Here is an 18,282-nt window from a genome sequence, read left to right as displayed (position 1 = left end):
ACTATCATGTCACATTGCTTTTTTGATTGTTTCTCTTCAATGCTTAAAATATTTTCTCTATAATCTATCTACTCTTATTTGAGGCATTTTTTATGTCCTATTCCAATGTCAAAGACTTGTGCAATATTGTAAATTGCTCTCTTGTGGAGTTTTATCATTTTTTACCTGAATACTATATCTTGGACAAATGTGTTTGATTTTGGCAGTTCACAGAAATAAACACAGCTGAATCATATCAATATGAATAGAAATTAGGCTCTGATAACAGAAAAATCGCTGCTTTAATTCTGAAGAAAAAAATACACATAACACATATAGCTTATTATCTACCAATTTGTGAAAAGTTAAAAAGTGATTCAACAAGCATCCTTGTGTTCAAAGACTATTCAGCCTGACTTTATAGAACAGGATTGGTTCCTTTTGTCTTTTCAACTGAATTTACTAATGAATGTACTATCTATATACCTCAAGAATTTTTCACATTCTGAGTGCTTTTCTCTTGTTAGTCTCCTCTACAAGTTACCTTTTATTTATATGAATTTTTATATCAATTACTTATATAGGGCTTTGTCCTAATAAAACATGTTGTAACATAAAGTATGAACAAACATAGAATTTTTGACATTATTTAACAAATCATAGGTGTTCACTCCAGTATACCTTTTCTGCCTTTGAATAAAGTAGAAACTTTCACAAAAAGCTACCATCATCAATTGGGAATGTCTCCAGCGCGAATTTTTTTGGGGTAGATTAAGTCATTCTTCTTGTCTCAAGAACCAGAAGGGATCCTGTGGTTGTTTACAGAAGACACAGTTCTGGTGTATAGAGTATTAGGACACTTTAATAAGCTCATGTCTGGGATAAATGATATAACTAAGGCTATGGATGTCTCTCCAACCCAGGTTCCCAAAGGTACAGTAAGTCTGCACTGAACGTCATCAATAGGTTCTTAGAAACTACAACTGTAAGTGAAATGATGTATAACAAAATCAATTTTACCATAGACTAATGGATACAAACAAGAGTTAAGTTCCTTTGACAAATGTCTGGTCACAACGTAACCAAACTTCTAAAGATACCAAATGCTTCCAGTATTAGACATGAAGATAAATCTGAGCTATACACACATTTAAGAAGGATTAAAAAATACAGGTAACATAATTATTTACCCAATTATTCCAGTACGGAACCATGGGTGGACAGAGCACATCCTAGCAGCTCAGGGCAATGATGGGAACCAACCCTGATTAGAAGCCATTCTACTGCAGGGTACTCTCCCTCACAGGCAAATTCAGACTGAGATAATTTAGAAATGTCAATTAATCTAATAGATCAATTAATCTTTGAGGTTTGAAACTGGAGCACCTGGAAACATGGGGAGAATGTGCAAACTCCACATAGACAGTGTCCCTGGCTGGGAATTGATATCTGTCTCATCAACATTATAACAATTACAACATTATAACAAAACAAAAACATTTTTCAAAGACCTGCTATGATTTTTAAAAATGCAGATTTTAAGAATACATATAGATTAACAACAATACATCCTTCTCCCATTGCAATTGATAACCCTCTCTCAACTCTAGTTTCCATTCAGCACCAAGACAGCAAAGGATATTGTCAGGGGTGGAGTAAATGGCTGTTACTGTTGTCTTAGGCATTAATTCAAAGATTTCTGTCCTTATATAGGGCTTTTATTCTCTTTTATTCTCATGAGCTCCTGATTTTTGTGACCCTCGTAAAAGGGCTGAGTTTTATTAAGTATCAGCTTTAAGAGTATTTTGTTTGGCTTTGCCTAATGTCTGCTTCATCAATAAATCAGGTGGATATTAGAATGCTATAGCCCTATTTATGAACTAGGGAAAGGTGAGGGCAATGGATATCAAAATAATGATACACAAACACTTCTATGGTGATACTGTGTTTAACTCCAAAGCCTTATTGCTTCATCTGAAAGCCAGGGAAACTCCTTCAAACAGATTTCTATCCAATAATATTTCTATCCATTATTAATTCTGTCATACTATTTAAAGAATAATCTTTAATTATTAAATATAATGTAAGAAAACATATTAAAGATATTATTTATTAAATATGAGAAAACATATTTAAAGAATAATCTTTAAATATGTTTTCAATTTAAAGAATAAATAGTATGTTTTCTTACATTATATTCATGAGATTTTATCTAGCATAAATTCATGATGTTGAATGATTTCTGCATTTTGACTGAAGGTAATCTTTCATTTTTTCTTTTTTCAGGACTTATCTTGAGTATGCAGTTTTTGATGTTTAACAAGGTTTGAACTCCTGTTGAAGGCTTTATTACATTCCTTACATTTGAATGGTTTCTCTCCTGTATGAATTATTTGGTGTCGAATAAGAGAGGAGCTCCGGTTGAAGGATTTTCCACAGTTAACGCATTCATAGGAATTATTTCTAAAGTGGACTGTTGAATTATTACTGTCTTCACTTTTACAGAAGGCCTTTTGACTTTTATTGCTTGTGCAGGCCTTTGCTTCAGTGTGAAGTTTTTGATGCTTAGTAAGATTTGTACGTCTGTTGAAGAATCTTCCACATTCACTGCATTTATAGGGTTTCTCTCCTGTGTGAATGATCTGATGTCGAATAAGGGATGAACTTCGGCAGAAGGCTTTTCCACATTGGTAACATTCATAGAAATTCATTGTAGTATGACTTTCTTGGTGTTGAATATCTGTACTCAGGCTGAAGTCATTCCCATATTCATCATATTCTGAATGTTGCTTACCTACTGAGTCTAAATTAAATTTGAAGTGAGTTTTCCACTTATCACATTTTGGAGACCCCTCACATTTTGGAATTCCCTGTTGTATAGCACAAATTGAGCTAACTGAATTAATATCAAAGCTTTTCTTATTTTCACTACATCCAAAATCTTCCTCCTCAGTATAGATTGTTTCAGGAAATTCTTGTGGCAAATCTATGTCCTGTTTTTTCTGGTTCCTATATAACCAATCCTCATCTTTCCAGACATCTGAGAAAGGTTGTCCACTTTTGGTAAGCCTTGTCATAATCACTCCATGGGATGTTTCTTCTCCAGAAATACTCTGCATGTCTAAAGAGAAATAAAAACTGCCATGAACTATAAGGGAAACTGCTTAATTAGGAAATGGAGGTTGAACTGTATAAGGTATATGCATATATCATGGGTCTTAAATACAGAATGCAAATGCGAGGCAAGGTTAGAAAAAAGACGTATAAAAGAAATAAATAGTACAAAAAAGTTAAAAGGAGGTTAGTAAATAAAATAAGAGAGGTATTCAGGAATATTAAACTTCATAGGGCTCAAGTAAAATATTGTTAAATGAATGGGATGGCATATCACATCATAATTCAAGTTATCACTGGTTACTAACTAGTTTATAAAGACTGCCTAATATTTTTTCTTCTAGCATCTTGTTTATCCCAAGCTGTTTACCAATAATAAATATTCCTTTCTATAAAATGCCAATTTAATTATAATTTTAGGAACATGTCTGTATTCCCAGGCACCATAGCTTGACAAGCTAAAAGCAAACTTGTAATCATAGTGCCCCTGTTTTCCATACAGCTGCAACTACTCCGTACATATAACAAAGACAAAAAGAACTCTAATATAATACCAGGAAATCCTTGTTCTGGCCTCAAAATAACTCCCAATTCTAACATTAGTGCTTTCGTACTTTTCTACTTTACTTCCTAGAACTCAAAACTTTACCAGTTCTGATTAAGACTGGGTCCTCTTCCTTTCACCTGTCCTCATTTGTTTTATTTAATAATGTTCCACATCCTTTCTCAAAATTCCTCTCACTTGGCTTCTATATACTCAGTATTTTATATGTTCTAGTGATTTTTAAAAAATTAAATCTCACTGACTTCTTTTTCCTTGTAACTTCAAGTATGCCTAATAATTTTATTCTCCAACATTTATTGGTGACCAAATCACATCAGCTTTGCACTCACAGATATTACTGTCCCTTGTTTTCATCACTCTCCAAGACATCTCTACTTGACTATCATAGTCCTCTAAACAAATGAGAGACTGAAGTTATCTTCCATGGTGAAAGAACTTCCTTCGATGTCTTCATTTTTGTTTGAGTCAATGCTTTTCTAATATTTATACTGGAGTCCATTAAAAAAAAACTTGAATAACCATTGTCCTTCATCTCTCAAATCAAATATGTGCTTTTGTTCTATTATTTTATAAAATTTCCTGCCTCTGTCTCACCAGTGTACACTGGGTGTGTGGGGGCAGACAGCTTGTCCCTTTAATTCATAAGAATTCAGAGAAAGAAATATCTTCCAAACCTGGACCTAATGTAGATTATGAGATCCTAGACTTCAACCTTGATGCCATAATAGGTAAGACCCTTAGGGTCTTAGGAGAGAGTAAATATATTTTGCAAGGGGGAGGAACATAGATATTTTGTAGCCAGAGGACAGATTATGGTAGATCAAAATGGATGTACATCCTTTGCCACACTCCTCATACAGAAATAGAGTTTATTCTGCTTCTCCTTGAATCTGGGCTGATCCTATGATTGCTGAGCCAATAGAATGTGGCAGAAGTGATACTGTTCTGGATCTAGCCTTTAAGATGATAGCTTCTGATTTCTCTCAGGATGTCGCCTCTTAGAACTCAGCCACCTTGCTGTGAGAAGCCCAAGACTCAAAGAAATGCCACATGTAGGTGCTCTGGTCCATAAGAACAGTTAATTGTATCCCTCATGGGGACATGGATGAATCTGGAAGCCATCATTCTCAGCAAACTGACACAAGAACAGAAAACCAAACACCACATGTTCTCACTCATAGGTGAATGTTGAACAATGAGAACACATGGGCACAGGGAGGGGAGCATCACAAACTGGGGTCTGTTGGGGGTCTGACAGGAGACAGTGAGGGGCAGGGAGATGGGGAGGGATAACACTGACAGAAATGCCTGATGTAGGTGACGGGGGGATGGAGACAGCAAACCACCATAGAATGTGTGTACCTATGCAACAGTTCTGCAAGATCTGCACATGTACCCCAGAACTTAAAGCACAATTGAAAAAAAAAGCAGTTAAGTTCTGAGGAACAGCCAGCATTCCACCCATGTGATGTGCCATCTTGGATATTCCATTCCATTCCATTTGAGCCCTCGAACACTGCATTACCAGCTAACATCATATAGAACATAGGAACTCCTTAGTCAACTCACAAAATTTGAGAACTAATAAAATGATTGCTCTTTTAAGTCACTATGTTTTGGGTAATCTGTTAAAAGTAACAGATAGCCAAAAACAGTGTTCTAGTAGTATTTATGTAATAGCAGAATTTCCAGTTGTATTTGACCAAGTAAATCTTTTTTACTCAGGTCTTGCAACTCATGCTTTCCATATAACTTCAATTTTTTTTGAGACAGTCTGGCTCTGTTGCCAGGCACTAAGCTGGAGTGCAGTGGCGCGATCTCGGCTCACTGCAACCTCTGCCTCCCAGCTTCAAGCAATTCTCCTGCCTCAGCCTCCCAAGTAGCTGGGACTACAGGTGTGAGCCACCATGTCCAGCTAATTTTTGTCACCATGTTGGCCAGGATGGTCTCAATCTCTTGACCTTGTGATCCACCCCCCTCTGCCTCCCAAAGTGCTGGAATTACAGGCATAAGCCATTGCCCCCGGCCTTTTTTCTTTTTCTTTTTTAAGAGATGGTGTCTTGCTCTGTTGTCAGGATAGGGTGCAGTGATGCAATCACAGCTCACCACAGCCTCCAACTCCTGAACTCAAGCAATCCTCCAAGCAGCTACTATTATAGGTATGCACCACCATGCACAGCTTATTATTTGTAGAGATGGAGTCTTGCCATGGTGCCCAGTCTGGTCTTGAATTCCTGGCTTCAAGAAATGTTCCTGCGCTGGCAAAGTCTACATCATGATGGAGACTATGACATAGATTTTGTGGGCATCTTTAATCTACCACAATCCATTAACTTGAGAAAATAAGTTACACTTACTGAAGTAAATTCTAGATTAATTTATTATGCTTAGACAAAGAAATAGATGAAATTAGAATAAAATCAGAAAATGTTTGCTAGCTTTTAGGATGGAAAACCGTGTATAAAATGAAGAGATATAAAACAATGGGGAAATATACAGTTAACACAAATTTTAAAAATGTGTGGCATACACCATGAATAAACGTAAAAAAACAAAACTCTGAGATATCTCATTTGCCACACTGTGATCCATAGAATTCATAGAGGATGTTAATATATTAATTAAAAACCCCTACAGCTTTAATCAATAAAGGATATAAACAACCATTTACTAAATGACAACCAAAAAAATAATTCTTACCTTTCTTATCTAATATCTATTCATCCATCCTTTTTTTTTCTGATTCCTATATGCACCAAGGTCTAGAGATGTAAAAGCAGGGTAAACACAAACATTATGCCTACCCTCAAGGAACATATACCCTAGTGTGGGAGACAAATATTCACAGAGATACATGTAAAATATAATTATGATAACTGGTAAAAGGAGAATAAGGTGCTGTGCAAGTGTACAACAGAAAAAAACTGAGGAAAGACTTCCTTAAGGAAATGTGGACTTATTTGGGATTTGAGGAATAAGAGTCAATTAGGTAAAGAACAGGGAGAAGAGCATTCTATGTAAAAATCATGTACAGAGGTCCTGTGATGGGAGACTGCAAGCCACATTCAAGGGACAACCAGAATGTGTTCCCTTAGAATCATCTTTTCTCTACTGTACCCCAAAACCTATCAGAGTGCTTAGGACACAGTATGTAGATGCTTAGTATGTATTTGATATTGATTTGCTAAAAGCAGATAGGTATGGCCTGAGTACAAAAAGTGAGGGGAGGATGTGGTGCCAGATGAGATTGGAGAAGTAGGCAGGAAATAGAATGTTGTGAAATAAACAATACTGAAATCAATATAGTATTTAAAAATTGCAGATCACAAAATCTTATCTCTTTGGTTGCAGTACGGCTCAAAGATTGGAGTTGGGGCAAAAATAACACAGCTAAAAAGTATGCCAACGTGGCGGTTCAGGTGAGAGATGATGGTACCTGAACTAACATAGCAGCACACAGATGGACAAAAGCAGAGACATTCACGAGGTAACAGAAAAGTAAAATAGAAACAAACATTACACAGGTAAAGGAGAAGTTGTGTCAAGAATAGTTAAAGCATATCTTGTGTAACTAGGTAGATGGCAGTGTCATTGACTCGAGGAATAATAGAAGAGTAGAAAGGGGGAAAATATATCAGACTTTGGTTTCATGGAATTTAAGGCATCTTTAAGATATCCCAGAGAAATATCATGGCATATATAAACCCCCGAAGAAAAAGTCTGAGGTAAGGATATACATCTGTAAATCCCCTATATATGTGAGATAATTTAAGTTTTAGTTGTGGTTGTAACAAACTAGGGAAGAAAAGAGCAAGAAGAGAAGAAAAAACAAGATTAAATGTTGAGAAACTGAAATTTATTGGAAAGCTAGAGAAAGCTAAGCCTGCAAAAGATAGAGATAGAATAGCCAAACAAAGAAGAAAATCAGAAGTATTACAAGAACCTAAAAATATTTTAAGAAAGAAGTACAGTTAACAGTGTAACTTGCTGTTGAGAATTCAAGTGAGATTAAGGAATTTCTCCAAAATATCTACAGGAATTAGCTACATGAAGTCATTAAAGACTTTAGCAACAGCTGTTTCAGATGAATGTCAGGGTAAGAGCTAAATTGGAATGTAGAATAAGAGGTTAGGAAATGAAAAAAACAGGTATAAAGTACTTTGAGAAGTTTGGCTACAAAGAAGAGGTAAGAAAGACAGTAATAGCTAGAAGAGGATGTAGGGTTGAAAGAAAACTTTTAAAAATTGGAACATCCATGCTCATGGTTAGGAAGAATTAATATCATGAAAATGGCCATACTGCCCAAAGCAATCTATAGATTCAACGCTATCAACATCAAGCTACCAATGACCTTCACGGAACTGGAAAAAAACCACTTTAAACTTCATATGGAATCACAAAAGAGCCCACATAGCCAAGACAATCCTAAGCAAAAAGAACAAAACCAGAAGCATCACACTGCTGGACTTCAAACTATACTACAAGGCCACAGTAATCAAAACAGCATGGTACTGGAACCAAAACAGAGACATAGACCAATGGATTAGAACAGAGGCCCCAGAAGCAACACCACGCATCTACAACCATCTGATCTTTGACAAACCTCACAAAAACGAGCAATGGGGAAAGGACTCCGTGTTCAATAAACTGTGTTGGGAAAACTGGCTAGCAATGTGTGGAAAGCAGAAACTGGACCCCTTCCTGTCACCCTACACTACAATTAACTCCAGATGGATAAAGGATTTAAACATAAAACCTAACACCATAAAAACACTAGAAGAACATGGAGGCAAAACCATCCAGGACATAGGCACAGGCAAGGACTTCATGACTAAAACACCAAAAGCAATGGCAACAAAAGCCAACACAGACAAATGTGATCTAATTAAAATTCGGAGCTTCTGTACAGCAAAAGAAACCATCATTAGAGCAAACCAGCAACCAATGGAATGGGAAAAAATTTTTTCAATCTACCCATCTGACAAAGGGCTAATATGCAGAATCTACAAAGAACTAAAACAGATATACAAGAAAAAAAACAAGCAACCACATTCAAAAGTGGGTGAAGAATATGAACAGACACTTTTCAAAAGAAGACTTATATGAGGTCAACAAACATATGAAAAAATGCTCATCATCACTGGGCATTAGAGAATGCAAATCAAAACAACACTGAGATACCCTCTCACACCAGTTAGAATGACCATCCTTAAAAAATCTGGAGACAACAGATGCTGGAGAGGATGTGGAGAAACAGGAACACTCCTACACAGTTGGTGGGAGTGTAAATTAATTCAACCATTGTGGAAGACAGTATGGCAACTTCTCAACGATCTAGAAATAGAAATTCCATTTGACCCAGCAATCCAATTACTGGGTATATACCCAAAGAACTATAAATCACTCTGCTATTAAGACACATGCACATGTATGTTCATTGCAGCCCTATGTACAATAGCAAAGACCTGGAACCAACCCAAGTGCCCATCAACGATAGACTGGACAAAGAAAATGTGGTACATATACACCATGGAACACTACATAGCCATAAAAAATGATGAGTTTGTGTCCTTTGTAGGGACCTGGATGAATCTGGAAGCCATCATTCTCAGCAAACTGACATAAGAACAGAAAACCAAACACTGCATGTTCTCACTCATAGGTGGGTGTTGAACAATGAGAACATGTGAACTTAGGGAGGAGAACATCACACAATGGGGGCAGTTTGTGGGGGGTAGGGGAGGGACAGTGGGTGGAGAGGGTGGGGAGGGATAACACAGGGAGAAATGCTGGATATAGTATATAGCTAAAGTAAAACAAAAATAAACATTTAAAAAAAAATTAGTCATGACCAGAAAAAGGTTAAAAAGCTGATGGAAAGATGAGACAGAAATGGTAAAAATGTAAGTGAGAAAAGATAGGGAGAAGTGAAGTCCAAAGCACAATGGGGATGGGGACGGAGGGTATTTATTTTAGAAAGGGAGAAAAGAGTAATTTGACTTTCAAATTAATAAAGAATTCAGGTAAATAATACCCAGTGTTTGATAGGATGATAATAAAGCGATAATAATACTCTATTATTAGTGAGAGTATGAATTGGTATAACCTTTCTGTAGGCAATTTGGCAAAACATAACAAGACAACTAAGTGCATTTATATTCTTTAATGTCAAGCTCCTCTTCTAATAGGGTATCCTATGGAAGTTATCAGACATGCCTGAAAAATGGGCAACAGCCTAAAAGTCTAACAGAGGAGGGGCGGGGAGATGGTTAAATATATTATGATATAATAGAATATTATATGGGAATTGGAAACCACATATTCAAAGATTATTTAGTGGCACAGGTAATCACTCATGATGGCATTTTAGGTGAAAAGAGCAGGATATAAAATGACATATTCCTGATGACTTTTAGAAAAATTTTGAAAACTGTTCCACAATTTCAGAAGAGAAATCTTCAGAAACCACAGAGATACAACATTACAAAGAAAGAAAATGGCTTAAAAAAACTTAATACTACATATCTCTGGAGAGTGAAGTATTGGGTGAGTTATATTCCTTGTTTTATTTCTCTATACTTACTAGAACTTATATTAATCGCACAATAATTTTCTCTTATAAAAAGTATTAACAAGAATGAAGAATTTTAAAAATGATGAAAATAGGGAGTTAAGACAAAAGTTAAGAAGTTCTCCAGTGGAAGCTGCAGAGGGAGGATCACTTGAGCTCAGGAGTTTGAGGTCAGCCTGGGCAACACAGTGAGAACTCTGTTTCCAGAAATCAAAATAAGTGATATAGGGTTAAAAAAGAAAAAGGAAAAATGGAAGATTACTAGAAATCACTCTAGTATAAAGTCAATTTACTTTCTTTAAAATACAGAATAAGGAAAAAATGTTTGCAGTTTACCCATCTAACAAAGGGCTGATATTCAGAATTTACAAAGAACTCAAACAGATTTACAGGAAAAAAACAAACAAGTCCATTCAAAAGTGGGCAAAGGATATGAACAAACACTTTACGAAAGAAGACATATATGAGGCCAACAATCATATGAAAAAATGCTCATCGTCACTGGTCATCAGAGAGATGCAAATCAAAACCACATTGAGATACCATCTCACGCCAGTTAGAATGGCGATCATTAAAAAATCTGGAGACAACAGATGCTGGAGAGGATGTGGAGAAAAAGGAACACTTTTACACTGTTGGTGGGAGTGTAAATTAGTCAAACCATTGTGGAAGACAGTGTGGCGATTCCTCAAGGCCTTAGAAATAGAAATTCCATTTGACCCAGCAATCCCATTACTGAGTATATACCCAAAGGACTATAAATCATTCTACTATAAGGACACATGCACACGAATGTTTATTGCAGCACTGTTTACAATAGCAAAGACCTGGAATCAACCCAAATGCCCATTGATGATAGACTGGATTGGAAAAATGTGGCACATATACACCATGGAATATTATGCAGCAATCAGAAATGATGAGTTCGTGTCGTTTGTAGGGACATGGATGAATCTGGAGAACATCATTCTCAGCAAACTGACACAAGAACAGAAAATGAAACACCACATATTCTCACTCATAGGCAGGTGATGAAAAATGAGAACACATGGACACAGGGAGGGGAGTACTAAACACTGGGGTCTATTGGGGGGAAAAGGGGAGGGCCAGTGGGAGGGGGAGGTGGGGAGGGATAGCCTGGGGAGAAACGCCAAATGTGGGTGAAGGGGGGAAAGCAAACAAAACACACTGCCATGTGTGTACCTACGCAACTGTATTGCATGCTCTGCACATGTACCCCAAAACCTAAAATGCAATAAAAAAAAATACAGAATAACATTCAATGTTAGGTTGGCTAATAGTCACTGATGTAGCACTTACCACAGACCACATACTGTTCTAAGTGTGTTAGGCACACCAACTCATTTAGTACTCACAGTAACCAGAAGGTAGGTATTATTATTACTCTATGCTACAGATGAGGAAACTGGCACAAAGGTTCTCTCAGGTCACACAGCTTTAAGTGTCTGTGATCCTATCCTTAACCTTATGTGACTATTTTACCACATAAGAAAAAGAACCTGTGAACGAAAGGCAATGATGTATTTTTCCCCCCAAAGTGTAGGTTTTGCTATCTCCTTCCCAACTAACAATTCAAAGATTAGGTTGCACATTATCTGTATATTTAAGAAAGAGAGGCTTCTTATTATGGCCTCATATCTATCTGGTTCTTACCAGAAATAGTCTTCCTTGATATTTCTTTCTCCGTTATCCATCTTTTCTTCTTATTCTTCAACTCAAGGCTCTCAACTGGTTTGGAAAGTAGATGTGCTGTTCGTGGAGAAAATAAAAAGAATAACAGCTAACATATATAACACTTTCAGACATTTTTGTAGGGAAGATAATTATATCTCAACACAGTAATCTAAGCTGCTGAAGGGTAAGGCCAGAAGAGCACCATGGACTTGTGTTTCTCTGGTTCAATATCAGAAAGAACTTCAACCAGATTAAGAGTCAGAAAATCTGCTACTGTGTCCAAAGGATATTAGCAAGCCTGAACCCAGACCCAAAAAGTGAACATAGCCATTTCAGCAGTCCTATAGCTTTTAGCAGTAGGAAGAGACTACTAAATTGACAGATTAGGTAAACATATAGAAACCACCTTTACGCAATGAATTCAGGTTCCTAAAGTTTTCCAGCATCACATCCCTGTACAGGTTCTTTACAGCAGAGTCCAGTTGCCCCCACTCTTCCTTGCTGAATTCCACAACCACATCTTTGAATGTCACTGGTTCCTAAAACATTAAGTTCCTTTTTAATCAAAGGTGTCATTCCCCAAAACACTACCAGAGGAGGAATGGATTTGAAGGAATAGGGTAGGAGCCAGAATACACAAGGAATTGATAGGACAATGTTTTAGTTTCTAAGTGATGAAAATCAAATTGTATTAAGGGCCAATCAAATTGGCATTATATATACTCTGTGAGGGCTGCAAAAAAAAAAAGTGAAGTGCAGTCCTTATTCTAGAGCAGCTTACATTATGGTTGAGGGAAAGACAACTGAAATAACTGTCGAACGAAAAATTATTATGCTGAACAAATAATTTACATAAAAGGAGTTCAGAACAGGAAGAGTTTGTAGAGTTCTGAGGAAAATTTGTTACGAAAATTTAGGCTCTGCTGGGAGGAAAGGTAGCGCATTTTCTTTGAGAAATGCTGCCTACTAACTCTTATCATTTGGGACTCACAGTTTAATGTCACTCATCAAATAGGCAAGATTGCCTGACTGCCCAAAGTATCCTCCCTGCTAATCAGTTACAACTACAATTGTTTATTTTCTGTGTAATAATTATTACTATTTACAATTATCTTATTTGGCTTGTATTTGCCTGTATACCTCTACTAGAATGCGATTTTCACAAGGCTGGAATTTCATTTTATCAATCTTATTTTCAACCCTCATAAAAGTATTTGGCATACTATGCACTACATAAAATATTGGCTAATGAATTAATTCTCTCCTGTATCACACCATCAATTATTCCACTCTCTCTAGCATCTCAACCTTGTCTTTATTGGCACTTTCAATCACACTGAAATTATATAAACATCTTCCTTTCCTCTCCTTCAAGCCAGTCTTCACGAGTAAGTTGTCTGCTGCCTCACCTCCTTTTTCTTCAACACACCACAATCTGGCTTAGATTCCTCTGCATTTTAGTATCGCCACAATAAGTGAATAGACACTACTTGGACTGTATTATCTTGACCTTTTAAAGCATTTTTTCCCTTAAATATTCTCATCCCTTGGCCTCAGCGATGTCCTGTTTCCCTAGCTTTCCCCTACATCTTTGGTCCTGTCTTTTTAGTATGCTTTGAGGTTTCTTCTACTCTTGCCTAGTAAATGACACTGCTCTGGATTCTACTCTTGAGCCTTAATTCTCAACATTTTCTGAGTAGACTCTACATCTATAGCTTCTAAAGATAAAACAGAAACTATATTTTTGAGGGAACAGATACACAGAGAGTATCTGGCTAAGAGTGTATCACCAACTAAAACAGGTCCAATGTCCTGTAGGAAAATTAAAGTCTCATGTCCTTGGATGGAACCATGCATGGCAAAGTTCAAAGGTCAAAAAAGTGAAGGCGGGTAATACTAAAAACAAGCATATATGTTCAGTAAAGACTAGAATCTTAATTCACCTGTGGTTTGCCTGTTAGTGAGTCAGCCTTCATTTTATCCTTGATGCTCGCCTTCTGGGGCACAGAGTCCTTGCAGGGTGTATCTGAGGAAGATGAAGGAAAATATTAGGGAGACAAGTTTTGCCCGGGAGCAACCTCTAATAATTATAGTTGTTTTAATATGATATTACCAGGAATTATCCACAGAACTTTGAAAAAATAATGCCAGGCACTACCATCAGTCACAATCTTCAAAGGTCAGGCCTAGATCTTGTATTTTTTTTTATTTTAATGTGATTCTGATATGCTACCAGGGCTTGAGATCTATTGAATCAGAAAGAGGGACAAAATAATATTTTCAGACCTCATCTACGGTTATAGCAGATTCTAAAAAATAACCAATTTTGTCGTAACTAAAGCCTAACTATAGCTTAGCCATCACAGGCTGTAATTCTACTTGGAACTAATAATATTTTGTCCAATCAATCCCTTCCTCAAACACACCAGAGAGAATTCTGTTCAAAGATTGTTTTCCTGTAAGTTGCTATGTGCTTACTATACATAGATTTAAACAACCTGTCCACCTTGAACTATCGCTTTTTTCAAGACATAAAATTCTGAAGGAGAACCAATTCTCTTATCCAGTCATTCAGTGAGAAGTTTATCCAAGGGCCACTCTGGAAGATTCATGAGTTACATTGGTAATCCTTAAGTGCCAGACTATGGACTAATGCTGGTCTGTGATGAAGTTTTCACTGATTCAGGGTGAAATAAAAAGAGTAGAAACAATGTAGTAAGTTTGCTATAACATTACATTTATTCAAGATAAGGGACTTTCTTTGACATTAAAATGTCTTCTAATGTGTTAAATATTGATTTTAAAAATGTTTTTACTTAAAAGGAGCTGGTAAATCTATATTGTCTCCACTTGCATTTTAAAAAACTTTTAGTGACCTTTGAAACCCCCAAAAATCTTAGAACCATGCAGCATTATAATAGTAAGCATTAATTCTCCATTATAAATGTATAATTGGATTCAACGATAATGTAAACAACTGCATGGGGACTTCTTAAAACACATCAGGGCAGGCGTGGTAGCTCACACCTGTAATCCCAACACTTGGAGAAGCCATGGTGGGAGGAATGCTTGAGCCTAGCATGTAAGACCAGCCTAAGCAACATAGGGGCATCCCCTTCTCTGAAAATAATACTACTGAATTAGCCAGGTATGGGAGTGTGTTCTTGTGGTCCAATCTACTTGGGAGGCTGAGGCAGGAGGATCACCTGAGCCTAGGAGGTGGAGGCTGCAGTGAGTGGTGATTTCACCACCACACTCCAGCCCTGGTGACAGAGTGAGACTCTGTGTAAATAAAGGCAAACAAAGATCCAAATTTCTCAGTAACATACCATGTGAATGCTGCAAAGATTGTGGTTCGTTAACCTTTTTTTTTTTTTTTTTTTTTAAGAGACACAGTCTCGCTTGGTCCAGGCTGGCATGCAGTGTGGTGCGATTATACCTCACTACAATCTCAAACTCCTGGGCTCAACCAATCCTCCTGCCTCAGCCTCCTGAACAGCAAAGGCTACGGGCACATGCCACCATGGTAGGATAATTTCTTTTTTCTTTTTTTAGAGACAGGGTGTTGCAATGTTACCTGGCCTCAAGTGATCCTCCTGCCTTAGTCTCTCAAAGAGTTGGGATTACAAGTGTGAGCTTGGCTCTAATATCTGTTAACTTTACTCAGGTCTGTAACACTACATGGAATGTCAATCTGCTCCATTCCATAATCTTTAGGACAGTCAATACAATACTGTTTCTTATTCTTGACATTCTTTGAAATATTTGAGGTATCTTGGAAAGGTGCAAATGCCTCCAATCAGCTATCCTCTTGTTTACTGCTCTCCGAAGATCCTTTTCTTCCCTTACTTCTTCCCTGCTGACCTGCCCTTCTTGAACTCTTACATTGTGTTCTCTGAAGAGCTCATTCCATTAAAAGAAAAATCTATATACAGTCTCAAGTTCTTTGTAGTCTCTTCCTTCTCCCTTATCTAAATCATCATCAAAGGCACCTTTTTGTATCCTCTAATCACTGTGATCTTGAAAATTGTTCTGATATACTTGTACCTCCCTTCCACTTTCTCATATTTTCTCTCATGCAAAAATATTGCTTACTGGTTTATGCCATTTAGCTATACTGTTCTTGATCTTGTAATGTATTAAGCTGTTGCACATTGATTTTTTTCAACACACATTTACTATCTCCTATGTGAGATACACAAATACCTGCCCTCAGAGAGCCTAGTATATTGTGAATGACCAACACTAAAGTAATTGTACTAGGCTAATAAAAACTTTGGTTACTTGGTTCACATTGTTGCTTTCCACTCCAAATCCTGAGAGTCCTTTAATAGGTAACTTCAACACTGGCACAGACAACCCTTCTGATAGACCCAGACTGATAGACCTTTGACTTTCTTATTTCTAACAACCATCAGCAACCAATCTACTTCCTTGTTCATACCCTGATATTTATTACTTAGAACTATCCTACCATGAAAATAAACTTGGATAAATCAATTGCAAAATGTATCTTCCTATCCTTTCAATTTTCACATCCTTGCTTTTTGCATATTCTCCAACTTTTATCAGAGTCCTACTACACTAAATTAATTCTTTCATTTTCTCCCATTCTATCATGCCTCTCATGAAGTCACTTCATTCTCTATGAAGCTTAGATTTTAAGTTTAAAACAAGGTAAAATTCATATAATATAAAATTCACCATATTAGCTATTTTAAAGCATACAATTCAGTGGCTTTTAATACATTCATAATGTTGTGCAATGATCACCACTATCTAATTCCAGAACATTTTCATTACCAAGAAAGAGCCCCATATTTATTTAGGAGTCACTCCCATATACTTGCTTTCCTCATACTGTCTTTATGAATTTGCCTATTCTGGACATTCCACATAAATTGAATTGTATAATATGTGACCTTTTCTGTCTGACTTCTCTCACTTAGCATGTTTTGGAGGTGTGTGTGTGTGTGTCTGTGTGTGTGTTTGAGATGGAGGCTTGCTCTGTCATCCAGGCTGGAGTGCAGTGGCATGATCTCAGCTCACTGCAACCTCTGCCTCCTGGGTTCAAGTGGTTCTTGCCTCAGCCTTCTGAGTAGCTGGGACTACAGGCGCGTGCCACCACACCTAGTTAATTTTTTGTATTTTTAGTAGAGACCAGGTTTCACTGTGTTAGCCAGGATGGTCTCAATCTCCTGACCTTGTGATCTGCCCACCTTGGCCTCCCAAAGTGCTGGGATTACAGGTGCGAGCCACCGCACCTGGCCCTTGTTTCTATTTTATAATGTGAATATGGGTCTTCAATTCTCTGGGGTATATGGTAATTCTATGTTTAATTTTTTGAGGAACCATCAAACTGTTTTTCACAGTGGCTGAACCATTTTATATTCCCAACAATATACAATTCCAAACAATTCTTCCACATCCTAGCTAACCTCATTCTTTTTCCTTTTTTTGTAATTTGTTATAGCCATCCTAGTGGGTGTCATGGTCCTGAGTTGCTATTCTCTAATGACTAATGATGCTGAAACTTTTTTCCTATGCTTTTGGGGCATTTGTATATCTTCTTTGGAGAAATATCCATTCAAGTCTTTCATCCATTTAAAAAATTGTATTGCTTATCATGTTATCAAATTGTAAGAGTTCTTTATATTTTCCTGATATTAGACCCTTATCAGATATGATTTTCAAGATATTTTTTCTTATTCTGTACGTTTCTCACTGCCTTGATGTTTTTTGATGCACAAAAGTCTTTAATTTTGATAGTCTAATTTATCTACTTTTTCTTTTGTTGCTTGTATTTTTGGTGTCATAGCTAAGCATTGATTACCAAATTTAAGGTGATGAGTTATTCCTGTATTTTCTTCTCAGAATTTTATGATTTTAGCTCTTATATTTAGACAATTGACCCATTTTGAGTTCATTTTTTGTACATAATATGAGGTAAGGCCCCTACTCCAATCTTTTGAATATGGAAACAAGTGGTCCCGGAAACATTTTTTGAAAAACTATTATTTTCTAATTTAATGTCTTGGCACCCTTGTCAAAAATTAATTGGACATGATGTATGAATTTCTGGACTCACAATTCTATTCCAATACCACATAGCTTTCATTATTGCAGTTTTATAGTAAGTTTTGAAATTAAGAAGTATATATTCTAAAACTATATTCTTTATGAAGGCAGTTTGACTATTTTGGGTCCTTTCCAATTCTATATGAGCATCAGGATCAGCTTGTCTATTTCTGCCAAAAAAAAAAAAAATGGCAGCTGGGATTTTGATAGGAATTGCATTTGAATCTGTAGATTGCTTTTTGGGAGTATTATCATCTTTAGAATATTAAGTTTTCTAATA

At 36.6% G+C, this 18,282-nt stretch overlaps 2 protein-coding genes across 3 annotated transcripts in view; both read right to left on the bottom strand.

Moving 5' to 3' along the window:
* Positions 1-11,999, bottom strand: part of NLRP14 (NLR family pyrin domain containing 14) — a 128,002-nt gene extending 116,003 nt beyond the window's left edge. The window contains exon 1 of the mRNA XM_017977872.5: positions 11,904-11,999. The gene's annotated coding sequence lies outside the window, so the exon portion shown is untranslated. The remainder of the gene's footprint in view (positions 1-11,903) is intronic.
* Positions 2,157-18,282, bottom strand: part of ZNF215 (zinc finger protein 215) — a 29,303-nt gene continuing 13,177 nt past the window's right edge. Inside the window, exons 3-6 of one of the 2 annotated variants that reach the window (XM_002754966.6) lie at positions 13,868-13,950; positions 12,331-12,463; positions 11,904-11,999; positions 2,157-3,100 (exon numbers count right to left, since the gene is read on the bottom strand). In XM_002754966.6, coding sequence (XP_002755012.3) covers positions 2,262-3,100; positions 11,904-11,999; positions 12,331-12,463; positions 13,868-13,950 — 1,151 coding nt within the window. In that variant the 3' untranslated portion in view covers positions 2,157-2,261. The remainder of the gene's footprint in view (positions 3,101-11,903; positions 12,000-12,330; positions 12,464-13,867; positions 13,951-18,282) is intronic. The other variant, XM_078340421.1, reaches the window with a different exon arrangement.

Source organism: Callithrix jacchus, chromosome 10 (genome assembly GCF_049354715.1).
Source record: "Callithrix jacchus isolate 240 chromosome 10, calJac240_pri, whole genome shotgun sequence".
NCBI classification, from domain to species: domain Eukaryota; kingdom Metazoa; phylum Chordata; class Mammalia; order Primates; family Cebidae; genus Callithrix; species Callithrix jacchus.
The sequence above is the reverse complement of the archived record's forward strand: the minus strand, read 5'-3'. Positions and strand labels throughout refer to the sequence as shown.